Below are 13,304 nucleotides of genomic sequence, written 5' to 3'. Positions count from 1 at the left end.
TTTAGTTAGTTCCTCTAAGGCAACGAACCAGAGCGGTTGTGCCTTTCGAGCGTATAAAATAAAAAGAATGAAAAACATTCACACGTTTAGAATCATTATAACTATCTCAGTTCCAATATGATTGAAGAATCTTTATTTGACTATTTCGACAATTTTTCCTCATGTTATTATCAGTTATAATGTCATTCTGATTGACAAGACAAAGAAACTAGGAAAAGCTATGTTTTAGATTTAATAAATGTATGATTCATTTCAATCATTTACATCATTTTAATAGCAATGATAGGTTTTTTTCTAAATAAATTTATTTAAAATGTTGTTACCAGTAATTTATTGATTTATTTATTCTTTATTTCATGAATTTAGGAAAAACAAATATCCATGTTTAAAATCGTATAGGCATATGACACGAAACCTTCACACATTCGTTGAAATCGTGTATATGTTGTGCACGCGAAATTAGACGGATGCGCTTTGAAATAATAAAGGGAATGTTGCACTTGTGAGATATAAAGTTTATTGTACCAAGTTCGTATTGTGGACAATAGATTAGAAGAGACTACTTGTTCCTTCGAATGTTCGAATGTAAGAAACTCAAAACTCATTTTACAAACCCATTCAGGGTCTCGCCTACTTCTTCTGGCTAGAGGGACCCATATTAAGTTTAAATTTTCTTATTATTTGGTTGTATAAACCGATCCAAACTAAAGTAGTTAATAATTAGGTTATGGTATTACCTGACCCTTTGTTTCAAACGGGACTTTATGGCGTGGCCTAAGTGAAGGACACATGCAGCCAACATTTCTTTTACAATATGTCCTAGGAGATGAGCTTTGGAATTTTATACAATTTAATAACTATTGCTTCAAATACCACGATACTGAATATATAAAATAATCGCGTGCACACGTACAGGGTCCCAACTATGAATTATTAAGAAATCAATGGAGTATTTGGATACTTTCATAATATATTGTCATTCATTGAAGTAATTCACCGATGCAATATGAAGCGATAATAAACCTGGGGATATTTATGACTTATTTACGAAAAGTCTGAGTTCATGGCAGCATTAATTAATCATTGAAGAGAGTTCACCACTGAATTTTACACGACATTCTTATTGAATTTATATCGCATTATATTTTTTTTTATGTTCGAATCTGGAGGAAACTGCACTTACCCAATTATTCATTTTTCGCAATGTTGGCACTAACAAAATCTTTTGGCAAAAAACAGAAATATTGAAATATCTTGAAAATTCAATATGAATGGGTCTACATATCTCAATCAATGGACCTGAAGTACATCGAGCCGGAAATTATGAAAGGTGATACATTGCAAAATATTCGATAGCTTTCGAGATGTGCAAGGAAATCGGTTTTAATATGAAGTGGAATATCTCATGAATGAATGATCCGATTCAGCCGTTCTTCAATGCCAAAAATTTTAGTGCCGAGAGAAAATTTTATGCTGAATTTCAAATTGATGAATGAGATTTTGTCAACGTTACCGTGTTACCAAACTTTTTTTTGGACACAATAGAAAAATTGGAATATGTCGTAAACTCAGTGAGAACGTGTAGACATATTTGAGTGATTGAGATAGAGTACACCAAGACGAAGATGTTAAGAGGGAAAAATTGAACTCGGTTGGATAGTTTTTGATATATTTGCGAAAACCGATTCAGAATGAAATGGAAATTTATGACAAACGGCTGGACCAATCGAGCTGAATTTCGGCACAGACTTAGTCCTTAGTACCCAGGTAGGAGTCGCCAAGCTTCACGCCCGGGCCAACCGTGGGTTAGGCCCGGCTGACCAAGCTTCGGTAATCCCAGACTCGACCAGGCTTGGTATCTTAGTCACACCAGAAAAAGCCCAGGCTTGGATCCTTCCCTGATATCAAACCTGGCTACCAAGCTTGTGCCAAGCCTGGGAAAAGTTTGGTTCATTCAGCCTCGGTTCATAGCTCCTCAACCAGTCCTGGGCCCAGACTGACCAACTCGCTGAAATTTATTTCTTCTTAACTAGCCGGTATGCTGATTCTACTTACACGTCAAACCAAAGGGTGGCAATTCCCTATGGTATTATGCCTAATTGTTAAGCCCATATTGTTACATAAGTGTAAAGTAAGTTTTCGAATGCCACAGGGTATCTGGTTCATTTGTCATTTATCTGGATATGTTCAGTACTATAAACTGTTTGAATAAAGCCTCGGCATTTTTTAATATATGAGCCTGGTACGGCGCTGGTTTGAAGGCCTGGACCAGCCTTAATAAGTTAGCTTGTGCCAGCCCTCATTACCAGGCCTGGCCCCACGTTACATTCCAATGCTCATCCACTACTGGTCCAGGCTTGGATGCCGAGCCTGATCCAAGCTCACCTAATCTTGGGAATAGCTTGGGTGAAGCCTGGGCCATTGGTGATTTCCTACCTGGGCAGGAACCGTTCTAATCCCTTTATCGACAGTAAACTCTGCACGTGGAATTACTTTATAGATTCTTTTCCCCAATTATTATATTGCCCACTGCAATAATCATTTTTCGGCTTACTAGAAAATTTTTTATTAGCAGAATTATTGCTTTTTCTCGACCCTTAAACATTTCAAAATTCATTTTCCCCCTTTTATAATTTTCATCGTCAGTATTGTCGCGACCATCATAGTAGGAATATCTCGACGGAGATACTTTCCTTCTTTCGATATCAGTGTTGTAGTTCACCTTTTGTTTGTAAAATATATTTGAAATTGTGAATTAAAGGTATTGTGTATCAATCAAATTCGCATTCTCTTCAAAAGAACATTAAAACAAGTGCACAAGGAAAACCTCGGCGTGTAGTACATATTCGAAACATTATTCTGTAGAGGACAGATTTCTAAAATTTACAACTCTAGGAAATTCAAAATTGAATGTGGTATTCTAATGATTATTTTTCCCACCCAAATTTCAGCCAATAGAATTGCACCATTTGTTGATATTTTGTATAGCCTACCTCGAATATCAGCGATTATTTTTCCCATCCAAATCTTGGCCAATAGGATTGCACCATTCGACGTTATTTTGTATAGTCAACACGGTATTTCAGCGGATATTCTTTGAAATTTCACTGGAAATTTTGCATGTTGATATATATAAAAAAAAACAAATGTTGAAGTAACCCTCAATTGTATCTGACAGATTAAATGGCAATTCGTTGAAAATTATGTCTCATGGTGCAATTCTATCGGCCAAGATTTGGATGCAAAAAATAATCCCCCGAATACCACTCGAACTTCGAAATTATCTGATATTTCCCTCAAGGTTCCCTACAAACAAATAAGCTCGTCAAGTTTTCCAGAAAAATCACTCGCGCTTCGCGCTCGTGATTTTTAAACTGGAAAACTTGACACGTTCATTTGTTTGCAACGAACCTATCGGGAAATATCCGATAATTTCGGAGCTCTTGTGGTATTATATGCGATAATTTTTTGATAATTTTGATAAACAAACGACACCTAACCAAATAAACCTCTTTTCATGTCATGGCACAATTCTCTTGGCCGAAATTTGGATAGGAAAAATAATCCCCTGAATACCACTCGATGTGAATATAAAACAGAAAGAATATTTTCTGTTATAATCTAGAGAGCGAGAGCAATTAGGAGAAATTTACGTTATCACCTCTTGCAATGTTAGTCAAACACCATCAAATTTTGAGTTAAATTTCAAGTGTAAAGATAACGATAATCTGTTTGGGAAGGGGGCTTAATTAGGATGGTGCAAAAAACTACCCACTTACTGAATCATGAACGTGATAAAAGAGTGGGAAATAATTTTATCAAGAAATATTTCTTAACGGAGTAGAACAAGAAGAAATTAGGACATTTTAAGCAAAACCACTGTCTATCTACCGAACTAATTAAATGTTCAAATTTCCCTGGTACTTTGGTAATTAATTACTCGTTGGTAAACGCGTATATGTCCGTTTACCACCGGATAATTAATTTTATGGAAGAAGTTTCCTGCTTCAAGACAAATATTTATGTACAAAAAATTTATCAAATTGATTATCTTTAAGAAGACAAATATTTTTGAAAAAGAAATCAAAGCGTCACTGTCTACGAAGCTAGTTAAATACTGAAATTTCTCCGGCGATTTGCAAATATGCGTTTACCAACAGATAATTCAATAAGTGGAAGACGCTTCCTAGTATAATATAAGTATTTATTCAGTAGTAATAAGACTCCCAAGACCTTCAAAATTATCGGATATTTCCCGAGAGTTTCGTTGCGTAACAACGAGAGGGATAAGTTTTGCAGGTTAAAAATCCGGTCGGTGCTACGCAGGGAAACTGGAGGGAAATATCCGATTAATTTTGAAGGTCGAGGGGTATTTGGCTCGATTATATTTTCCATTCCAATTTCAAGCAATTAAATTCGTGGCATTTCACGTCACATGGTATGGTTTGTCACTCATAATTGTGGCTTCTCCATCGTATATTTTCTGTCTGCACAAAATGCAGAAAATTGTTGACAAATTGTGGCTTTTGTCTTCACTGTATTATTAGGAACATTATTCTTAATGTTTTGATCAATAATGTTCAAGGATTCTTCTCCAAATCTCCTCATGTCGAGGTAAAGTCTTTGAACTTGATTTTTTCTAATGACAGTTTTGGGGTTTGAAACGCCTACAAATTGTTTATCGGATATTTTCATTGCCCAGCAACAAACGGAAATATTCGAAAAAAAATCCGAAGTAAGACCGTTTTACTTGTACCACGTGACGGGAAATACCACCATTTGATTGGTTGAAATTGGGATGAAAAAAATAATCACAAAAGTTCATCAATTTGATGATTCTTAAGAAACATATTTTAGGATTAAAAATCACTGTCTTCAGAGCTAGTTTAAATGTTCAAACTGGTCTGACAATTTGCAAATGCGCGTTTATCAACAGATAATTCAATTTGTGGAAGACATTCCCTATTATAATATAAATATTTATCCGCAGATTTTAGTAGGTTACTGATTCTTTAAGAATCAGTAATTTTAACAAGTTACTACAAGTTGTTACAAAAAGGAGGACGAGTGGGATAAAGTGGACAACCTGATTTTTTTCTCCAAAAATATTTTTGTCTTTAAGAATCAGTAATTTTAACAAGTTAAAATTAAGTAATTAACAAGTAATTAAGTAATAAGTTACTGTAAGTAACTTAAGTAATTTTAACAAGTTACTGATTCTTAAAGACAAAAATATTTTTGGAGAAAAAAATCAGGTTGTCCACTTTATCCCACTCGTCCTCCTTTTTGTAACAATTACGATGCCAATTGATTTCAACTTTAGTACATCCATAACCTTCAAAATAATGTGTTGTATGCAGTGTGTGGCGTACTCAGTATTATTCTGGTTCTACGCTCAAAGGAAGAAATCCCACGAACAACTTATCGATATTTAAATTATATCGTTCATTACTAGGTTACAATATATGTGTCATCTGACTGATTACAAAGAAATTACGATTTTTGTACGCGTCATAGTTTGGTTCCGGTCTGACCCGTGCACACTTGACAGTCTGTTAAATAATACATTGATTGTTTATATTTCATCACTTGGTCAGCGCAATCCAATTACACTGGCAAGTCTCACGCTGACCATGCTGTATGCCCACCAACTCAATAATAACGCAATTACGCAGATCTGGGGCATAACAGAAGTTACCAGAAAATTTCCAAATTATTTTCGGAAAAATTAAACACTAGTATTGGCATTAGTTCACCCTCCTCCCCTTCTGTAAAACTGAAAAATGATTACCAAATCGACAAAACAATTTTCCAAATGGAGGATTGTGAAATTGTTGATGATAAAGTGCTTAGTTTTGGACCATCGGGAGTAACATTTCATTCGAAGGCGGGAACTGGTTACTTTCCCCCTCCTTATGGGGGAGGAAAGTATGAACTTTCTGCGCAGGTGTGGTAAAAAATCGACTGAAATCACTGAGACCAAAGTTACTAAAAGGCATTCTATTGTAGGGTCTATTTTACCCACAAGTTGACATAGTACATTTCCATACAAGTGGGAGGGGGTGGTAACGAGTGTGAAGTTGGCGGCCTGAGACGAAGCCGAGGGCTGCCAATCACAAAAGTTAAAATACCCCGTGGCACGTGTATCCGAACTATACTTTTTGTTAGTGATGTTACGTTCAGGGAGTGGCGAACTGTGTCATGTATCGTTTACAAGTTTTTACTTTTTCGTTACTGAGGCGCGGAAAGCGCTTCCTACCCGACTGGTTCGAGGACGATACGTTAAATATTATAAGACCGGACTCTACCGAGATACATTACAGCTCCTAGGAGTATAGGTGCTTACCTACTCTTCGCTAAACGCCATCTACTATGCCTCTAACGAGACTGTCGGTACTTCGGAGTGACATGACAGTTGAGTGTTATTCATTTTTTAGCATTTCGGTTAAGATTCCCCCCCCCCCCCTTCGTGCGCTCCTTGGCTCACCCACCATAGGTCTTCGTAACCAGCCCACTGCAACTCCTGCTCGATAGCTGCCCAGATATTGTCACGTCCTAGGTGGCGCTGATGGCTATGTGCTCGATCTCGCTTGGGAGTTTGAAGATTTGAATACGCGCCAGGGTTTTTGTGCGCGTTGGCAGAAAAAATAAAGAAAAAACGATAATTTGTTGACATTTAGTATATTATAAAAATGAGAATGAAGTGCTTATCTTAGCTATATACATACAATAATTAAAAAATACATAGAATTTAATTGACTATCTGTTTTTAAAATGTTTTTCACATACAGCTCTCCCAGCACTCAAATCATCACGATTTAATGCAATTCTCCACTCTGCTAATCTTTTTTTCGTAATCGAAAAAAAATGTACTTTTTCGGGATTCGTATTATAACCCAATTTGCATCCTTGAACCGCAGAAGATGGCATTATTTTTTCTTCGCAAAAACCACAGAAATAAAAACACAATTTGAACGCACATTCAATATCAGGATTTACCATAGAAACCGAGGAGTGGGGATGAAAATCGCAGGGAGGAGATAGAGCACATAACATCCGGCGCCATCTGGATCGGTGACAATAACGGGGCAGGAAATCCTTATGGGCTTTTAGGTGAGTTTCAGTGGGCTGTTCGTAACGAAAAACAGATTATGGCATGAGGACGATGGGGTCGGATTGTGAGAAGTGTGAAGTTTGCAGCACTAGGCGTGGCAAGTCGAAGTCGAGGCGAACCAAGACGTAGACTTGTCACGCCGAGCGCTGCAAACTTCACACTCCTCACAATTCTCCACCTATCGTCCTCATGCCATAATCTACTATTCGTTTACAAGTAAACGAAAAGGTACTTTTCGACACGGGCTGAACGTAGCAGCAGTGACATAAAAAAATATGTGTATAACATTTATGCACGACCGAAGTGAAACTTCTTAGCCATAGACTGTTAAAAAAATTTTGTCTGAATTTTTTGTGATTATTTTCGGAAATTTTTATTGAGCCACACAGGAAAATTTCAGAACATTTTGTCATTGAAAATTCGAAATCTCGTGGAAAAACCAAATAGAACAGTTAATTTCTGTTCCATATTTCCCTGAAAATGAACAGAAAACAAGGAAATTGCAGTCAATGCATTTTTTAATTCGGGGAACAGTGACACCGAAGCCCATTTAGGACAAAAAATCAGGAAATTTACGATTTCATTGAAAATTCAAGGAAATTGATCTCCAATATTCATATTAGAGTATATATTTAAATAAATTACGAAATTCTCATTTTCGTACAACTTAAAATTCGGGAATTTTACTGAAGGATAAATTAGACCGGAGATTTCATGATTTTCAAATGGGTAAAAAGCATTTGATGCCACTGGATTGGTAATTCCCAGTGAACTCCCAATATTAATAAAAAGGTTTTATTAGTATTGTCCATCATATCAACAAAATGAGCCATGTTCCTACTCCGAATCTATCACGTTTTTCTTTCTCTCTCATGTCTCCTTCAGTGCGACTGCCCCACCACGCGCGCTATCCCCTCCCTTTTCCCGTTGGTTTTTCGTTTCATACAATATTCGATTTACACCCCAACGAGCGCAAAGAAGTTTCACTTCAAAAATATGCACCCCAAAAATTGAGTAGTTCAAAAATTCGGGAATAATTTGGAAATATTTCATGTCATTGGGAAAGTGTTGTATGTATATGTATATACTCCTAATCTCCATATTTCTATGGAGAATCTCTCAGACGGACTCTAGATATTTAGTGCTTTCAAAACTCCCACTCTTCCATTTCCCCTATTCCGCCACTTTTGAAGACTCATATTCCGTAGGGGAACTCCCTTATCCCCAGTTCCAAACCACCCTTCTAAAATTAAAAGTCACTTCAAGAATAAACCATCTTGTGAACAATATCTCGCTTCTTCAGTTCCCCCAATTCAAAACAAAAGTTAGTTCTTCGGAATGTAAAAGCGGAAAACGCGTTTCTAATCGACTGAAGCAAGCGATACCATCACAGCCACGGCCGACAAAGTGCTTCTACTCATGCGCCTGATAACCCTCGCCTTCAAGTTTCACAATCGTCCGAAAAATTGGTGAATCATTCAGAGAAACCCTGAAAAATGACTGACTGACTCCACAACAAAATACCCCACATACGCATCACGCTTGTAATTGACCAACAAGAAATGACATTTGTGAAAAATTGTGAAGAGAAAATAATATTCTTACCTTACAGTGGGTGCAATTATGGATGACCGAATATGACTGGCGGCAATCGTATCGCGACAATACCTCCTCAAACTCACAGTGTAATCTAGCAGCAAGTACATCAACTTTTAATATTTTTTCAAGGGCACTACTGCATTTTGGACTACCACTCAAAACATCCTCCAGAGGGCCACCGTCACCGGGTGCCAAGGCATTTATAACCGCATACTCACAGCAATGGCGTAGACGTAGCCCACTTAAAAACCAATATCGATTCTCCCGTGAGGTTGAAAAACTTAACGAACTGGACTGTCCAAAATCTTTTCGGCAGATGTCCCGTTTGTGTGACTCCTCAAGATAAAAAAGGCACTGATCCGGAGCCGTACTGCCCTTGACTGTTGTATCACTTGTTTTCCATTGTACTTTAGCAGCTGAGCCAGTACGCCATTTTTTTGGTACAACAAGTCGCTCAACAACCTCACGGAATACCTTATCGATATTAACACTGAGTGGGCACGATATTGGACAATACTTAGGTACTTCAGGAGGTCCACAGCTGCCCTGAAGATCGGCTGGTGCTGGACCTGCTAAATCGCAAGCCGAAAGCCATGGATTTATCTGGTTCACCTCCCAGGTATATTCGTTATAAGGATGAACTTGTTCTCTCCCCTGTGGATATTCGTTGTGGGATTCTCCACTAATACCACTACCACCACTACGAAGATGGGCAATTGGTGATAAGTTATGTACTGTACTGTTATCCGTATGTACCAGTGATGATTTTTGGACGAATGACACTGATGTAATAATATCGGTTGATGGATACGTCGAGCATAGTAATGGTAGAGCCAAAAAGTACAGAAGAAATATTGAACCGTAACTCTTGTTTGTAACTCGACGGCGTAAAAATTCGTCAGCCGTATGTTTTTCATACTTGTTAACATTTGACGTTGACCTTTCCCGAATAGTCTCACTGCTATCGTCTTTTTCCAACGACACATTATCAGATTTGTGTTTAACAATGGTAACATTCTGCCCCTGACTGGTGGCTTTGAATTCCTTGGATTTGTCAAATGTCGAGTGCTTCTCAAACACCAAATAATTATCAAGATTATTTGCTTGACTAGTTGAATTATAGGGTGAACTGGTATCAAGTCTTGGGGTATTTTTGAGAATAAACGAGCGGCCCGGTTGTGTGTTGTTGGAATATTTGAAGGCAGTGTCATCAAACACACCCATAGCAATTGTATATTCAGTGTTATTCCTCGGCAATGAAACCAGTCCACGATATAATAACGCTCCATCGTATGACTTATTACGTGCAAAAGGTTCATCATCTTGGTGGACAAGTGTGTTAAGTGTGAAACTCGTCGAGTCGGGGAAGAAAAATAAAATACGTATGGTATATTGATTGGATAAAAATTGTTTATCGTAGTTGGAATAAGTAGCTTTGAAGGCAATTCTCCGGATTTGCACATTAACATTTTTATGACAGTCATATTCCTTGTGAGGATCGAATAAGCTGGTCCATTTGGCACGTAAAATTTGAAGGAAGGTGTCATGATAGGGTCCTCCTCTCCATGTGCCATCTCTAAGTACGCTGTCAATAAAATAGTATATTGACGAAGAGACCGAAATAAAATGGGCGGTAGTTGTCGTTTGGTAATAAATGTGCAACTCCGCCAACACGTTCCACACGGTCTTCCTTTCCGACCTGGATGGTGATCCCGTGATACGGGGCAGATGCTCGAGTTGCATGAGCACGTGACAGGGGACACTGACGTCCCCACGACGACGTTGTCGGCGCTCCTTCTGGGAGGTGAGCGTCGACCGCCCTCTCCTACTGTATATTCTTTTCCGCCAAAACCAAGGAGTTTGTTCCCAAAAACAATAATAGCTCTTCCGCCAAGGGCCTCTTCGTTCGTCGTATTTACCCCGTATTCTCCTTCTCCTATCTTTCTTTCTTGTATACAACACCACGCTGGCTCGGGCCTGGCTCGCCGGCGACAGGGACGACGGCGCGGGTTGATGGTCCTGTTTGATCCGGGCCGCATCGCTGAAATCGCCACGATGGCCTGGGCCCGTCGCCGCTGTCGCAGCTGACCCCTTGTATTGCCACAGCACCTGGTAATTTAACCAGTTGCTGTTTAATAAACAATCTGACCAGCCGAGATTCCGGCCGATTACATAAAACCAGCTGTTCCAGTAACACCGATAATCCAACGACGATGACAACCACGAAGTAACGGACGTACTCGTAGCTGATCTTTCGTCGTTGAAATATTTTCCGCAGTAAATACGTTGTCGTTGCAGTCGGATACCTCCCCCAAGCCGAATTCCCTCCAACGATATGAAAGCAATACGTACAATTCGTATCCCTCCACCAAAGACAAATATATATTCGATCTTGTTTTTCTTCTTGCACGTCGGTGACAAGCGTCCTCCAACAGTTGTGTCTCCTCCCACGTATTTCCCACTTGACACGCTTCAATTTTTTCACTCCCTGCAATGAATAATTCTTCTGCGTCTTCGGCCTCACGCTGATGGTCCGACGACACACGCGGTTCATGCTGCATGCTGGCTACAACCACCACCACACTGACGTCTCCACCCCACCAGGCCTTTTTTTCACGATCTTATTATTTCAAGGTCTCGATGCGTCCTCTCAAATCAATTATCTACACTCCCTTAATTACCGAGTTGATCCTATTACTCAGATCTTCCGTACTCTCAAGGAAATGTTCTCACAAAATGGCCGTAAACAAGAATTGGTTATATGTGATAACACTACGAGTGATAGTAGTGGCACGCATACCGGCCGCGCACACACAGCACGCGTACAAAGATTCATGGGCACACCCCGCGCCCAGCGGGTCTACAATCCAATCTTCGATAAGCTCTATTTTTTATTATTATTATTCCCTCAATTATTCACCCTTCTCTTGATGCCGTCGAGTCACTCCACCCCTTGAGCCACATCACCACTGCACTTTCAGCATTTTCCACCTCCCTGTAGACCCACCCCCCTTTCTCTTTACCATCCACCAGCTTCAACTTTTTTTTTCCTCTTTTCCTGATTCCAATCCCACGTCAACTTGTCGTTCACTCGCGTCTAGTCTCGGCATAACACTCCCCCTAAATATTATAGACCTTCTTCCCCTCTATTATTTAAGATTTTTGGGGCCATTACCATTCTCCAAATTCGATTTTTTCTTCCCCAATTTTTTCGTCAATTTGTATACGCCGATAATGTCACTTTCAGCACCACTAATTTCACATCCTGCGGAGAATTATTAAGACGAAAAATTCCCTTTCTCTTTGATAAAATTGTGTGGAGTTCTACAGTCCAGCGATAGCGTACATTGACGTATACGTATACTCACGAGAATGTACGCGCATGTTATGTTGCGCAGTATGGTAGGGAAATATAAGAAACGAGAGGGAGAGAGAGAGGCGAACAGTGGGGTGGAAATGGAAAAGCAGAGGAGGGAAAAGGAAATTCCATTCTTTAGCCGAATCCTATAGGACAAAATATATCGTAAATAAGAACTGATGATGATGCAAAAAAAAAAATAGGACTCGCTGAGACACCAAATTCGGGATAATCACCGACAACTCAAGGGGCTCAACTATTTCCTCTTTGTCACCACCATCATCATTTACGATCACTAGTGTTGCACTGATTCTGATACTACAAATACTGTTTCTACGGCCGTCGCCGACATTTTAGTTGTCGCTACTGATGCTGCCACCATTACTCACACTATTGTCACACACCCTCACACATACACACATCCACAACCCTCGTATAGATACTCTACAATGACGTTGAGAACTGGACCTTGATTCTCATATCTCACTTTTTCACTTCATAATTGTGTACTTTCGTTGTGTTCACGAATTTATATTTCACTGAACATTTCGACTTTTCCATCGATCTCAAAGTTAATTAAACGTCACTTGTCATTTGTGCACTGTCACAGTGTAATTATGCATATTGTTTCGTCTTCGTTCAAGTGCAAGGGAAAAAATGCATTGAAAAATGTGGTGGAGAATCTCCGTTCCATTAAAAAATGGTGGAATGTCATGACGCTGTTGCTGTTTCCTCACATAACCGGATGGCGGGGGCGGGGGGGTAGAGTCAACAAAATATTGGCAAATAAAAAAAAATGACTAAACATATCCGTAACCCGTCGATAGTGAAAATGTAGAACGACTGCCCTTCACTTCAGCACCAGCACTGGAAACCTCGCCTACCACCCCCCAATGACTGTGTGCAATCGCCGATAGGGGGCAAAGCAAGAGACTTTGATATTTTCCTTCTCTTTCATCGTATCCATTCTCACTGAGTTCGGGCTTTCAACTCCCTGCAGCACATGTGTACTCATCAATAGTGCATTTGCACCGCTCCATTTTTTATTTCCAACAAATTTCACTTCTCTAATGACAATTTGTGGAGGAGCATGAGGTATCGTTTGGGGTTGGGTAGATTGATTTTTCATTGTCTGAATTTTTTGGTCGTCGCATGTACAAGTCACCCCGAGGGTGAGCCATGACAGATTTCATAGCCTAAAAATCAAGGGGGAGAAGAATGAATGGAGTGCGC

The 13,304-nt window shown here is 39.3% G+C and overlaps 1 protein-coding gene across 2 annotated transcripts in view; it reads right to left on the bottom strand.

Annotated features, from left to right (window-relative positions):
- Nucleotides 1-12,956, bottom strand: part of Mid1 — a 50,181-nt gene extending 37,225 nt beyond the window's left edge. Inside the window, exon 1 of one of the 2 annotated variants that reach the window (XM_064137497.1) lies at nt 8,720-12,956. In XM_064137497.1, coding sequence (XP_063993567.1) covers nt 8,720-10,456 — 1,737 coding nt within the window. In that variant the 5' untranslated portion in view covers nt 10,457-12,956. The remainder of the gene's footprint in view (nt 1-8,719) is intronic. The other variant, XM_064137499.1, reaches the window with a different exon arrangement.
- Between the last annotated feature and the right edge of the window lie 348 nt (nt 12,957-13,304).

This window comes from Diachasmimorpha longicaudata, chromosome 18, assembly GCF_034640455.1.
Source record: "Diachasmimorpha longicaudata isolate KC_UGA_2023 chromosome 18, iyDiaLong2, whole genome shotgun sequence".
Taxonomy (NCBI): Eukaryota; Metazoa; Arthropoda; class Insecta; order Hymenoptera; family Braconidae; genus Diachasmimorpha; species Diachasmimorpha longicaudata.
Note: the sequence above shows the minus strand (reverse complement) of the source record. Positions and strands in the feature narration are given on the sequence as shown.